This window comes from Cyprinus carpio, chromosome A20, assembly GCF_018340385.1.
Source record: "Cyprinus carpio isolate SPL01 chromosome A20, ASM1834038v1, whole genome shotgun sequence".
NCBI classification, from domain to species: Eukaryota; Metazoa; Chordata; class Actinopteri; order Cypriniformes; family Cyprinidae; genus Cyprinus; species Cyprinus carpio.
Genome location: NC_056591.1, coordinates 4,518,454 through 4,534,292, shown reverse-complemented (window position 1 = coordinate 4,534,292; position 15,839 = coordinate 4,518,454). Strand labels below are relative to the sequence as shown.

At 37.2% G+C, this 15,839-nt stretch overlaps 1 protein-coding gene across 1 annotated transcript in view; it reads left to right on the top strand.

Annotated features, from left to right (window-relative positions):
• Positions 1-7,765: 7,765 nt before the first annotated feature.
• LOC109112681 (AT-rich interactive domain-containing protein 1B-like) overlaps positions 7,766-15,839 on the top strand; it is an 84,457-nt gene continuing 76,383 nt past the window's right edge. Inside the window, 2 exon segments of the mRNA XM_042777416.1 lie at positions 7,766-9,263; positions 12,712-12,900. Coding sequence (XP_042633350.1) covers positions 8,244-9,263; positions 12,712-12,900 — 1,209 coding nt within the window. The 5' untranslated portion in view covers positions 7,766-8,243.

Genomic DNA, 15,839 nt, shown 5'->3' with positions numbered 1-15,839 from the left:
ACCCATTGGAGCCGCACTATCGCCCCCCGCAGGCTTGGAGGACATATACCGGCGCTTGTGCGTCAATAACCCATTGGAGCCGCAATATTGGGTTGGGTTTGATTTGAGGGAGCACGAACTAAGAGATAATCCCATTATCTACTACAATGACCGCCAGAATATACTCCATCCTCAACTCGTGGAGTAGGCTGAAGTGTCAGAGTCATTACTGAAAGCTACCAAAAACAAAAACAACAACAACAAACAAACGTGGTTTGCTTAATATTTGCTAAAATAGTGCTTTCTGGAGTGCATGCATCATGTGATATAGGCTAATTGTAATTACCAGTTTTACAAGGATGTACAGTAAACGCTTTTTATTGTGTAAATGTAGCTTTGTTGTTATTTTTGATTGAGACTGCAGTTTGAAGTAAAAAAAATACAAATAAAATATTTAAAAATCTTGTTTTTGGCTTATGGTTCAATATAGGCTAAGTGTAATCTAAAAGTTTAATCTAAAATCTTCTCACACTTCTCCTCAGAACCCAGTTGTTCACAACTTGACTTTTATTAAAATCATTCTACTAAAATCTTTACATACTTTTTTAGGCACAAAGTAACAGTTTGTTGATAAATGTGATAATAATGGAATTAACCTGATTTTTGTATGTCTATTTTTTTTTTGCTTTTTGATTGCTTTGTTTTACTTCATACATTTACCTGAATATGTACTTAATGATGTTAACTTTCTGACACCGGAAGCACACAGCTGATTACACCTTTGACTGAAACTATTGTTGTATTTTATACTCTAACAGTTTTAGGTTTTATTTGCCTTTACTTTTTGGTAAATTAAAAAATGCACCCATATATGATTTTATTGATAACCCAATGGTGGGTTGATATGCACCCACCTCCTGTAGGGTAATTTTAACCCAGTGCATTGGCTAGTGAGTTTTACCCAATAAATTGGGTTATACTGTAGAATCCCCCCCCCACCCCCCAAAAAAAACAAAAACAAAAACAACCCCAAAAAAACAAAAAAAACAACAAAAAAAAAAAAAAAAAAAAAAAAAAAAAAAAAAAAAAAAAAAAAAAAAACAAAAAAAAAAAAAAAAAAAAAAAAAAAAACAAAAAAAAAAAAAAAAAAAAAAAAAAAAAAAAAAAAAAAAAAAAAAAAAAAAAAAAACAAAAAAAAAAACTAAAAAACAAAAAAAAAAAAAACTCATTTGTTAAAAAGAGAGTTAATGGGTTATTTGGCCAAAATGTTGCTTTAACCATTGTGGCATTATCCTTATTGTTATTATTTTTATTGCTGCTGATATATAAACAGATAACAACATACAGCTTACAAATATATTGAAAATGTTTTGTTTTATATTACATTTAAAGTTGCATACACTACTATGAAATTAAGTCATTGGTTGGAATTGTGTTTTTATTTACTGCATAACAATATTGTGTTTTAATGTACAAAAAGTACAAATAAATAAACAAACAAACAGAAAAAAGCTAGTACAGGCAATGCAATTATAAACTGTCTAAATAGGTGAAAATGTATTGATGGAACAGAATATAGAGTATTGTGTGCATGCTGTATAGAGGATACTCAATGTCCAAACTGTACAATAATATAACACATCTATCAACTGCTTATAAAAGATGGTCTATGGGACAGTCACAGGCCTCCTGGTTTTCATCCAAAATATCTTAAATTGTGTGAAGACGAACAGAGCTTTTATGGGTTTGAAACGGCATGGGGGTAAGTGAATAATGACAAAATGTTCATTTTGGGGTGGAGTATCCCTTTAAGATATGGGGAATTACTCCGTTGTGAGTAGTTCCATGTCAGTCACCAGCAAATCAAACATTCTTGTCCACATACCAGTCTCTTCAGATTCAATGAGATTGTGACTGGACCAAACAGTGATGAAGAGGCTGACTTTGTCTTCATTTCAGAACATCTAGGAATTTGGCTTGGAGAAACTAAATGAACTATCAAAGGTATCCTATGTGGATATGGTAATATATTTACCTTTTTCCCTGTCTGCATGTTTATACATGTTTGTTTGTATTGCATAACTTTTTTTTTAGATAATAGATTAGGATTTCAGTGGGAAACCCCTACACCACAACTGAGATAGAAATATTAGAACAATATCAGATATTTTACTACTGTAATGTGTCATATGGAATATTGATCTAATAGAAATGCATGCCAAAAATCCTATTTAAACACAATGTACAGTATGTCTGCTCTCAGCAGAGGGCAGTACTGCTTAATAGTTTTCATTGTGGCCTGGTCTGCCTTACACAAACACCACCATATACACATCGATCTGTCATCATTTACTTACCCACATGTCCAGTGTTGTTCTGGACCCCATTGACTTTCAATGTATGAAAAAGATATATATATATTATTATCTATTTTATTTTTTTGTAATTTTGTTTTTGTTCCACAGAAGAAAGTCATAAGAAAGTCGTTTGAAATGATGAGATAATCAGACAGCAAAGGTCTATCAAAAACAAATCTTATTTTATTCATTTGTTATTTTTATTATTATTATTTTGATTTAGGTTTGCATTGTGAAAAATATTAAAAACAGATGACTGAGCAGACATTTCAGCCCTAGCCCATGGCTTTCTTCAATGCTCTTCTTACAAACAGCAACTCATCCCTTTTATAGACACGATTACAAATCACCAGCTGAGCTTAATCAAGAGGGACCATAGGAATTACAGTCCAATTTCAGAGAACATAGTGTGAAATATTACAGAAAAACATAATACAAAAAAAACAATAAAAATTACAAAACACAACTGAGATAAATGTTGACTAAATTTGAGTGAATGACACATTTTATATACAAAAGTGATTTCAGAGTAATGTGAACAGTGAACATTAATGTGTCTTTTTCGATGACTATTCAAAGTGTATTTATATAACATTTAAGAGGATATTGAAATCAAGATGACTCAAGATGCAAATCAGTACATCTGTCGTGTTTTATGATTACTGAATAAAGTTAAAGGCATCATTCAGTATAAGCAGTGTTTGTCTTTGAAATGAATAACTTCAGTTTATTCAGTGACGATCTAGTGATGTATTTTATGGCCATTTTGATATTGCATAAAAATGTTGAATGGAAACATAAAGACACCAATAACATTTCTAAAATGTGTATTAAAAATGTAGCTCAGATGGATACATTTTATTATTCAATAACAATAAACTGCACATAAACTATGATAGAAGAATATTTACCAAATAAATTCCTAAAAAGAAAAGAAAAAATATATAATTTAGACAACAAAAACGACAACTAATTTTATTTTGGTCTTCATGCACAATTTTTCATGAAAAATTATTATAATGACCAAAAAAGGTGTACGCTGAAGCCTTTGCTCATTTTGCCTATTCTATACATTAGTTCTTGCCCTATTTAAGCATGTACATTCTCTGTAGTTTATGCTGATTTTCTTTTCATTCAAACAGCTGTTGCTTGCAAACATCAAGTTTGTCAGCACTCTACACCTAAGTTTAGTAATGTATTATATTTAGTAAAAATATTATATTTAGCCCTACTATTTTATGTCAATTTCCCTTGACGTTCTCTTGAATTATCAAAAAATTCTGACATGCATGTAGAGGACATCAACGTCAAGCATTAAATATTTACCCCCACAAGCATCTCTTCAATATTACTCTTCATACTTGCAAAGTGAAAAAACATTTTTTTTTTTTTGTATGAATTTCCACACTAGTTTCAATTAAGATTAAAATAGATCCATGCCTTAAATCGTGGCTTACATGTGTAACACTGGCTGCTAGGCAACCATTCATTCGCACAACTAAAGAAGACCAAGTTATTACTTTAGTAATTAATAACGATCAGGTAATTCAGTGATAATGTTATCATTACGCCCTCTGCAGCAACTGAACAAAACAGCCAAAATAGACCATCAAGTTGGCTAAAATGTGCACTTACATCAAACACTTATGAAAACATAAGTAGCTTTTATAGTCAAAGCAATAGTGTTCTTCAAACATACACAGAGGGCCTAAATTAGAGAGTCATTTATGTCATCGTATCCACCAACACAATTACTTACGCTCGCTGTAAAGTTGGGTCCTCTTGTAAACAAGAAAATTAAGAAGAGCTTAAAGACTGCTCCAGTGCCGTCAGAGACCCAGTGGAATATAACCGCTGCGGTGTGATTATTAAAATGAGAATCTAATGATTTGCCTCTGCCAAGGTCAGACGAGGCTTAATTAGGAAAAATGCAATCAGCGACACCGTGCCTTGTTCTAAATGCAGTTTGGGCCAGTGCCAGCTTCAGCTCGAGACACAGTCTTTAATAAAGGACGGTTGCCATCTTGTGTTTCTGGTTGAAATCAAGCCATGATGGGAAGCTCCTGGGGTTGAAATGAGCAGGAAGTTCAGCACGATACAAATCAAGAGAGGAAACATCACAAAACATTACACTAAATGCATCAACCTCTTTGTCATTTTAAACCACTATGACTTTCTTCCATGGAACACAAAAGATGTACAGTATGGAGGAATGTTCACTCTGCTTTCTCCCATGAAAGCATATATTACACATTGCCTATAAAAACTGCATATATAAAGCTACAGTCACAGTCTCCTGAAGCCAGTATCTTGTTACACAAAGCTAGTTTCAGAGTAGCCAAACAAATCCAACCTTAAAAAATATATATATATCATAATAAAAGTACAAAACAAATGTGTGGCATCTGGAGTTGAACAGTGAATAAAGCGTAAGTTCGTTTGTTTTGTTAAATTATAGTTGGAGAGTTTGAATTATTTGCTTATATGTTTAATGATTTGATGAATTGGGAAAGACAAGGAAAGGCGGCTGCCACCAAAGTTTGAGAAGACTGAATGAAAAAAGTTTGAGAAGCTGAACTAAAATATCTATAATACAGCAAATAAATCAACTATATTTATTTTATTTAAATAGGCTCACGAAGAGCTTAAAGGACAATGCGCAAGTTTAGCGTGCAATGCATAATGCATAGTGTAATGCATTAAGGATAAAAGATGGGCAGTTTCGTCACTAAAATGTTTTCACAGTGAAGGTTTTTAATTTGGAGCAAGAGATACAGGGGGAGTGACTTTGTGTCAGATATATGTCATATTTTTCTTTTTTTTTTTTTCTTTTTTGCAGTTGTGGTCGCATTCAATTTTAAACGTCTGTGGTTTTTGTTTATCCTGTGACCAAATGTTACTGAATCACCCCGACCATATTTCAGAGCTACTGCGGAGGGTAATATTTTGGAAGAATTATATCTGTTCCTTGCAAAAAGCCATCAAAGGGCTTCAAAAGACTTGAATTACAGTCGACCATTGTACTAAATTAAATACTATTGCACTTATATGTGCTTTTTTGTCTTGTTTAGATTTAGACTAGATAGTTTAAGATCCCTCCACGTGGGGTCATAACCACGAAAATATGACATTTTAAAGGTCAAGTCAATACAGGTTGTTTTGAAGCAGCTTTACAGTAATAAACAAGAAAATTACACTATTACTATTATTTTAAAAGTGAACTGAAAAGAAGTTTAGCTGAGAAGCAGCTCTAAAAAGACATTAGTGTCATTATTCAGCTCAAGTCAGTTCAGCCCATACACAAATGTTATATATGTACATGTATTTCATTGCCATTTATGAAACATATTGTCATTTTAAGTAAAAACATACATGAAAGCTACTAGAAACTGGAACAATTCTATACTAGCATATAAATCTAACCCATACAAATATTTATGTTTATGTATGTGTAATACATTTTTGAAAATGTCATGTACGTGTTGCTACATATAAAACCATATTAAATCATCGTATAGATATTATAAATATTATATACCTATACAAATCTTACTATAGGGATAAGGATATTTTAAACTTATGTAGCCAAATTGATAATATAACTGAAATTTAAGTCTTTTAACTCCCTCTCCCATTTTATATTTAAGCTGCCGTGGCAAGATCTCATGAAACTCATGTTTCATGTCTGTTTGCATACATAATCCACAATTTTATCACAAATAGCAATAGTAAAACTAATAGTCAAGGCATGGCTGTCTCATTTGCTTGGCCTTGAAAGCGTAAGATTTTCTGTCATTTTCTACCTTTGTATCAGAAGGTGTTGCTTTTCTATTGTGGAGAAAATGCTTGCAGTGTCACAGCATCACTCTGGAGCTAAGCCTGACTGCCTGAGTGGTGAGGTTTTTTTTTTTTTTTGTCTGACCCAGTTTCTGTGCTTGAGCTGCTGCCACTGCTGCTGGGGGAGGTCCTTTCACTTCCTGCTCATGCTGAACAGGCCGAGCCATCCCCAGAGCAGGCCTAGCTCTCCACCATACACATATCACCCCATTAGGTGTTCTTTTAGAGATACAGCAGTTTAAGCAATATTCCAACAATTTGTTGCTTGAGAGAGAAGCCTCCAGTATGTATTGTCGATGGTGAGGTACAAAATCTGCAAGTAACAGAATTGGTCACGGCATGAAATTTGATGCTGGTGCCATTTAAAATGCAATAAAAAGTCATTAACAACTTCTTAATATAGTAAAATGTTATTTGTTTATATATTTTTTTTTTTTTATATTTTTTTTTTTTTTTTTTTTTTTTTGTGTGTGTGTGTGTGTGTGTGTGTGTGTGATTTGTCTTGAGCAAGGAATGATATATCCTGTGATTCAGTCCATATCTGTGTGATGTGTTGGGCTGCAGAGAAATGGATTGAGACCACTGAGAAAATCTGGCATGGAATTGCTTATATTTAGAGAGTAGGGTAGCCGATTGTTGATTTAATGTTGTAGAAATCTGAAAAATGCTACCTTTCTGAGTGTATACAGATGTAGAAGGGCAGTCAATATTTGTGTTACATATTTCTACTAAGATGTGTTGGTTTTAGAAAACATGTATCCTGCATGTAACCCTATAATATCCTGTCCTGTGCATATGGATCAGCAATTGGGAGAAAGAATAGTAATGGTGTAAGATCAAAATGAAGCAATTAATGTCCATTTTTTTATTCATAACTAATTTTTTGAGTATTTTATTAAGTAATGTCATTATGTACTTTATCTCTGAAACTTGCTTGTATTTGTTCTAGATCATAAGGCAAGAATGAAGCTCCTGCATATATGTTCCTATAGCTCAGACTGCGCTGGCAACCCCAAAGTAATGAGTTCAATTCCTAGGCAGTCGCTACACAAACATGTTGTTCTGTGCAGCATTAAACATTGCAATTATTATAATAGCACACACTCAGAAAAAAACGGTACAAAAGCTGTCAATGGGACAGTACCTTTTCAAAAGGTGCAAATATGTATCATTTAGGTACTAATATGCACCTTTAAGTGACAGCACCCTTAAGAGTTAATAAGGTAGAAAGGCATAGGCTACCTGTTAGAAAAGGTATCACCCAAGTGACAACATTTGCACCTTTTTTGTGCATACGTTTTAAAATGTCATATTTCATATTTGCATTCATAATGTTTCTGTAATACATATTTACAACATTAATTCCTTGACATTATTTCTGTATTTGTTAATGCATTTGACGCCCTCTCTACAGCATTAAAAACTAAATGCACCTTTTTGTGTAACGAACGTACAGTATCACTAGCTATAGTTTAATCCATAAACTGTTCAAAATGAGATGAATTAAAAGTGTAAATACAGAAATCCCGGAATTCCGAAACATCCGGTCCGGCTTTCCCAGCAGACTCGGCGCAGAGCAGTGGAGAGCAGGAGGAGATGCTTGATAATGCCATGCTGGAGCAAAGGGGCTCGGGTAGGGGTCTTATGCACATTTATACACGTTCACACTTGCTTCAGTGGGAATTGAAAGTTTGGTATTAAAAATAAACTTCTGAACATGTGAGAACATATTATCGCCTCTGCTCCCCTCGAAACACCACCAGTTAAATGCATATTTTAGCTTTTTTTCTCTCTCTCTCCGTTTCAACGCCTCAGTAATTGTTTTGACAGCTCGTGCCCATGCAGCACACAGCCATCCCCTGACAGGACAGCGGTGGCAAGGGCTCCATCCAAAATCTAATGGTGAGAATGAGGAGGAATCGGTGTGATGCGGGGCTGTGCATGGGTACAGCGCTGCCTCAATGAATAATGTAGATGGGCATCAGCATGCGTCTATAGTCTCTGCGAGAACGCGGACGCTGAGAATCAACGCACACAGCCTTTTCTGCTCATTTAACCGCGACTTCGAGTATGGAAACGGGTCTGGTCGCGAATCATCAAGTGAAAAATGTTGGAAGCGGAGATCCCCCTCCTTCGCCTCATCATCGCACACCTCCACAGCAACAGTCGCAGGCATCACTCCATCAGCAGCCACAGCACCAGCAGCGAGCCGTCCACCACCACCACAACAACATCAACCCGACACCCGTGCGCGGAGATTCGGGGAATCGACAGCATGGAGGGAAAGAAAACGCTCTGGAGACGCAGGTCGATCGCCATCCGCGTTTGCTGAACACAAGCGACGAGGAGGATCGCTCGTCTAAAACCGGGGGGGATCGGATGGGCAGCAGGTACGAGCACTCACACTTTGGACCAACGAGCAACAATAACAACAACAGCAGCAGCGGCGGCGGCGGCAGCGCGTCCCAAAGCGGGAACAGCTCCGTTTCTGAGTTTAATCATTATTACGGGAATGGAAGAGGAGGGCCTTGCTTTGATCAACATGGCGGACAACAAAGCCCTAGGACGGCTTTAATGCATCAAGCACTGGGCAACATGGATCAAGTGCAAAACTCCCACGAAGGGTACCATAATAATCCGTACAACCACTACCCCAACTACCGGGCGGGGTACGGTGGCGCTGGGTACGGTATGATGAGCCCGTCGCGGCAGGGGAACATGATGGGCCCAGGCACCAACTCGCCTACTGCTGCTGCTAATCATGGCAAGGCTGTTATGGCCTCTACTACCCCAGCTCCCGGTGCCAGTGTTGGGGGCTTTCAGAGGTTTTCTGGACAAAACCAACAGCACCCTTCTGGAGCTACACCCACCCTAAACCAGCTCCTGACATCTCCGAGTCCGATGATGCGCGGATATGGCAGCGGTTATCAAGACTACAGCAACCCGCCGCAGCAGCAGCAGCAGTCCGGGATGGGTTTGGGCAAAGACTTGAGCTCCCCGTACAGCCCCGCCGCCAGCCACGGCTGGGGAGCACAGCAAAGAAGCCACCCGGCCATGAGTCCTGGGAATAACGGGAACAGCAGAGCTCAGGTGAACGGTTAAGTGCGCGGGTGTGTGTGTCAAGTTTCGCATGCAGGTCTAGCCGTGGCCTGATGCTACTCGTAACACTAGCTTACAGCGTCCAGCTTTTATTAATATTGAATGCAAATGATCTATATGAATGGGCAGATAGCGTGCAGAGTTTGTTTTCTTCTATCGTAGTTGAGGTTATTCCGGGGTTTGGGCTTGTGTGTGGACTGACAGGCAGCAGAACATGTCAAGTTCTGTCCAAGGTGACTGTGCTAACGGTGTTAGCACGAGCTAGCATGCGCTGAGACTTTCATTCCTGCTTTAAAAGGCGCCGATACGGCGAGCTGATATGTTGGGCTTCATATATCTGTATACCCCGTATAATAATACAGCATTATAACCAAGAAGCCATTGTCATGTTACTGAATAAATCATCGGCCGTTGTTTGGATAAAGCGCTCGTTCGGTGCCAATCAAATTATGGAACGTTCGAGCATTGCGCTGTTGCTGAATAAAATTCGCTGCTTGTGCGTTTCGTCCCCGAGATCAAATGAAACAAAACGATTATGTGCTTTGATTCTAATTCCCAAATAAAATTTCGTTTTCGTTTTCAATGACTGGTCACCACTGTCCGTCCGAAACGAAGGGCTAGAGCTAGACGCTGTTTTCAGTAACGCTACTGATTAGCATTGTTAGCAGTGTTAGCGCCATTGCGCCCGTCTGGGTTCATCATGCAGTAATTAATGTTTTCACATTCACTAGGTTTATCTTAAAATATTATCCGTTCTGGTTGTATTAAACACAAAATATTAAAAGAAATTATAGGATGAGATGGTGACGAAAGCTGGATCCCAAAACCTAGGAAGCTCACTTTTTATTGTGAGATTGTAAGGACCAAATATCTGACTAGGTAGGTGACACCCGAAATGCTGTCTAGGTAGGCTGTGCTTTGGGTTTTGAGACTGTAATACACAAAATTGCTTTCTAGGCTGGAAGCCCACTGGGTTTTAAGAATATAATACCAGAAATAAATCCCGTCTTGCTTGGCAATTCTTGGTTGGTCAGTTTTGAGACTATAATGTTGAAAAATACTGTCTAGGTAGGCAGCACACTTGGTTTTAAGACACAACCTTGGATTTCACAGTCCTGCTGGCCAAGTTACAGTTTTTTTTTTTAAGTTTGATCTTAGTGATAAATTGACTTTGCTGCTTAATGTTTTTATGCAGGTCCAGGGGGGAAGCTGATGAATCTATTGGAATAGTTTAGTATATATTAATATTCAGCCATCTAAATGCTGTAGGGTTTGTCTTTGTTAAACAATAAACGCTGATAATTTAACAATTTGGTGTAACATAATTTGACAGTTTTTTTAGTTAGTTGTTTATAACCAGTATGTGCTCAATTACGTGTATGGTCTATTTTGAGTTCTAAATCTGCATTTGTAGACAAAAACCAGTGGTAAAATACAACTGCTTTTCTCTTTTCCTCATATAGCTTATAATAAGTACGACGCAAAAGCTGCCTGCTTTCAGTTCTCCATTTCTGCATCTATGCAATCAGATGCTTTTTTTGGCTCTGGCCCTTCTCGGTACAGATGAGCAGTTCTGACCTTCACACATGCAGATTAGCCATGCTTTCATAGTGGCACATGAAGAACATTAGTGCTGGATTGCCCAGGGCGATCCCGAGGCCTGCCCACAGGCGACATGACTGGAAGAGATGCCAAGACACCTGATAGCCCTCACATCTTCCATTCAATCTTGACAAATTTTTTGTACGATGCTTTGAGAGCATCTTGGATCTGCCTTAGTTTATTAATGATTTATGAAGTCTGTTAATAATGTTAAAATACATTTGGCTGTTTGCCTACAATTAATTCAGAGAAAAAAAGCTCAGTGTGTCCCTCTCATCACTCTTGTGATGTCCTAATCGCATAAACTCAAGCAATGCAGCCACATTCCTCCATGCCTACCCCTGCACGCTTGATAGATTTTTATTTATTAATTTTTTTGCTACTGATTGGAATTGTTAGATTATTTTAAAGGAATTTGAATTAAATTGTTATAACCCCCTTCTGTTTGTTGTAAATTATACAATATTATAACATTAAAATAATAATTATAAATATGTTGCACCAGAAATTTTTAAAAATGGAGCCGCACATATAGGCCAAATAAACATTTAGAGATGCCTTCGCTGAAGAATAATTATTGGAATAAAATTGCAACCTGGTTGAATTACGTCAATGAGTTTGTGTTATGTGTGACAGATTTTAATTCTTTAGACATACATGAAGATGATGTTGACATTTATGCTCATTTGCATTTTTAGAGAAAGGGCATTATGAGAATAACTTGAGTAGTTAATGGCTTATCGTCAGCATGAAGCCCATTTAAAAAGCACACTTTCCCCAGGCCTCCAAGTGTGCGTTGTTCTGCCACTCTGGCTCCACGCAAAATGTAATTAGTGACAAATTCAACAAACTCACCTTTGTGTCATTGTATTTAAACTATTGGTGTGTACTTATTTCCAAAACTGAATTTTGTCTATTTACTGCCTCTGATTCATTTTACGCATGGTTCCTTAATATTTATAATTTAAACTACCTTGTAAAGGTTTAAGGATGGTAGGGTTTCGGAAAGAAGTATTTTCTGCATTTATTACAGTAACAACAGTAATACTGTGAAACTCTATTTTGTGAATATAGTCACTCTGCTGCACATTATGCTAGCAAAGTCATTTAGCTGTTACTATTTTCACAGCATAGCATGACCTCACGTACCTAATTGGTGATTTAATGATGGAATTGATCAGGGTTCATCAACGAGGAGTGTTAGGAATAAATTAGAGGTGGAAATGGTGTATGCATGATTATAAAACCGTAGACTCGTCATTGATGGCTTCAACTTCTCTTGCATCTTGAGTAAAAATGACCTGGAAGCTTCCAACAGTGTTCCGCTACAGATTCTTCAGGCATACCTTAATGGTACACAAATTCTAAACTACAGCAACTCAATTTTGACAATATAGTTGTCTAGTCAGAGAAAATGTGTGTCTGTGTGTGTGACAGCAGAGCACTCTGGCATGACTGCTGACGCTTAAAATGTTCATTTATAGTGGCCTCCCAGGCTTTCTCAAATTGGTCACATTTTCTGTAAGTGCTGCTTCAATTGGCCTGAATTTGGCATTGACATGAGAAGATTAGCTTGGATGGTTCTCAGTCTTTCTGGCAAAGATGAGACACTTGAGAGAAAACCTGACCCCCACCCACCCCCTCCTCCCATATCAGTCGATGGCACGTTGCCCTCAATCTCTCCGTTTACCGAACCGCTCAACCTTATGATTGCGATTTGTATTCCAGTCTGCTCGGGCATAATAGTCATATAAATGTGTTCACGCAGACTACGGTACGTTGGAAATCAATGCTATCGCTGTTCTTTATTTTAACGAGCTGATACTCCTCTCTACAGGTGGCACCTATGGACCCTATGGCCATGAAGCGTTCTCAGATGTATGGGATGGGCAACAGTCCCTACTCTCAGGCAGGTGGAACTTATCCAGGACAGCCATATGGATCACCCGCTCCTCACCGATACCCAATAGGAATGCAGGGGCGTGGCCAAGTGGGCATGGGAGGGATGCAGTACCCTCAGCAACAGGTAGAACTAATGATTTTTCGGTGTCTGTGTCACATGCAGCTTTGATTTCCATGTGAAAATCTTTGCAGATAGCATCATGAAAGGTGAGTTTACATGGTTGATAGCTATCAGGAAAGTGGCATATTTTTGGTTTTTGGCCAGGCAACACCCTCGTAATGTCATGTGATTGATGAATTTCAGTCCGTAGAGCTCCATGCATTGGGAAATGTTGACACAAATTATGTGAAAGAGTCTTTGTTATCATTTTAATGCACAGTAAATCACTTACAACCAGGCTTTGCCAAAGATTTCACAGAATTCAAAAACATCTACACTTCTGATGTGCCCCTTGGATGTTTGGTTATAAAAGACCCCATGAAATTGCTTGATGGGCGCAGTTTTTAGTCTTGTGTTGACAGATTTTCTATTGAAACAGGAAGTTGGGGGTGACTTTAGTTTACATCACATTTGACTTCAGTTTATGTCACATTCTTGAACCTATGATTTACTATTTCTACTCAGAGGCATTTAGTATTAGTGGGAGGGATATTCTTATAGATAGCAACAGCCAGGTTCTGGGAGTAGAAATTCCATACATTTTCTACATAAGGGAATTGATTTTACTTATAAACCTTTAAAGACAGACCTATGAGCTACAGGTGTTTAATTAATTGAAAATGCTTTTGTTGAAGCCATCAATTTGCGTTACTGCAACCTATTTTTTAGTAAACATGTTTAATACTGGAATTCCTGGTGAAAAAGCCATCATTTTCAAAGAAATCTTCACCAATCAGAGACTCAGAGAATCAAAACAAAAGAACTGTTTAGTGCCTGCTTACTGTGAATGACGTGATAGTCTGTTTCCCTTTGCTCTCAAACCATTAAAAAAAATACAAAATACTCTCAAAATACTTACATTTGTATGCATATTTTGCAAAAAAACCCCATAAAAAAACAAATGTAAAATATGTTGCTTCTTGATTCAATAGACATCTTTTAAAAGTTTTATATTATATGTCCTTTTTAAATTCAGTTGTCATTTGCAGTGCTTCATGGGATTGTATTGTATTGTTAAGTACACAGCCTTGCACCTTATACTGAATTTCAAAGATTTTGCGTCAAATCAAAGTTGCTAATGTTGTGATGTAATGTTGTTTGGGTCATGACTTATAACTCTTTAACAAAAAAATCCCAATTAAAAAAATGTATAAGAAAATACTTCTGGATCAAGGGCTGCTGAAAAAGTGGACTCTATTCTACACAGCATTTGACTGAACAAAAAATGTATATTCATGAGTACAAAATGAGTTTTCAGCTTTCATATTATGTTTTGATATCATGGGAGCTTTAAAAAAAAATCTGAATTTGCTATCTGATACCTAAAAGTGTTGTACTCCCAGCTTCATTTAACACATCTCAACACTAGGGATGTAACGATTCACTCAACTCACGATTCGATTCACAATTTTGATTTCATGATTTGATTCGATTCACAATTTCTTTTCTTTTCTTTTTTTTTTTTTTTTTTTTTTTACAAAATGAGATTTAAGACAAACTATAAATTAAATGTGTCCTTTTATTATTGCTTGGACAAAATGCTGCATGTTGCTTTGTGAAACTGAAATATAACTATAATAATATACTAATATAGCACTTGCATGTTATTGCTCTTTTGTTGGTTTTGATTGCTTCTTTTGTCCTCATTTGTAAGTCGCTTTGGATAAAAGCGTCTGCTAAATAGCAAAATTAAAATATAATGTAAATAACAAAACTAAACTGAAAATTTAAAACAAAATAAGGCTTTGTCTGTGCTCTTTCTATTTAAAATGAGAGGCAACCACTGCATGAAACCGAAACAGCAGACGAGCTGAATGAGATGCAAATTCACTCTCGGCCAGCAGGTGGCGCCTAAAGTGTTTCCTTGGTTTCTGCTGTAAACAAAGCAGCGCTGTACTTATGAACTTTAATATGCATTATAAAGAGGCAAGATGAAAATAAAAAATACCATCTAAACTTTTCTAAAGTTCCACTCAGACATACATTCATATAAACTCCTACTCCTAATTGAATCGCGATTTGTTTAACATCTCAATCGATTTGAATCGTCACATATTTGAATCGATTTTTCAACCAGCTCGCGGTTAATCGTTACATCCCAACTCCACACATTTAAATCCATTTTTGCAGAATTCCACACATTTTCCTCACAATTGGCATGGAAAATGCTTGCGTGGACCTAATTATGTTGCTTGTCTGATGGAAGTACTTACTTCTTACCATGCCAGAATGTTTTTACCCATCCCAGCTGGCTGCCACATGGGGGACTATCCTGCCACGATATCTATTTTTTAAGCACATCTACCTTAGACTATCAGAATTAGCAACACTGACTCATAGCTCTCAAACAGAGATAGAAGCGGTGCTCTTCATGCTGTTGAGTCCACAGGAAACTGAAGTGTCCCAAAGGCCGGCGGTCTGAACAGTGACAGCCCGAGGGGGAAGAAGGAATGACTCTGTTGTGCCTGTCAGCATGGAGCGACACTACTCCCAGTGTACCAGAGATGTTGACAGTCTAATGTGCCGCGTGTCTGTCAGAAGAGCTTGGCAGGCAGTCTGCTTGGGCTGGTCCGTCCTATTCGGGGTACAGCCTGCCCTACTAAAATGAGACTCGAAAGCTGGACTGAGTTAAGTTCAGTGCCACTACCTCTGAAATGACTTTTCTGGTGCATGGGTGGGACAAAAGAAAATCAAACCAGTAGTACTGTAACCAAACATGTTTCACTTTCTAACACATTTCCTTAGTTAAATTCACCGCGAATGCTGTTTAATGCTGTCTTTAATATAACCTACACTGTTATTGTATAATGTCCTTAAATTACCAGTACATTTTACTTCAACCATGAAACGCAATACGTGATTCAAAAGAAAAGTGTTACACTACTGAAAAATCAATATGGAGA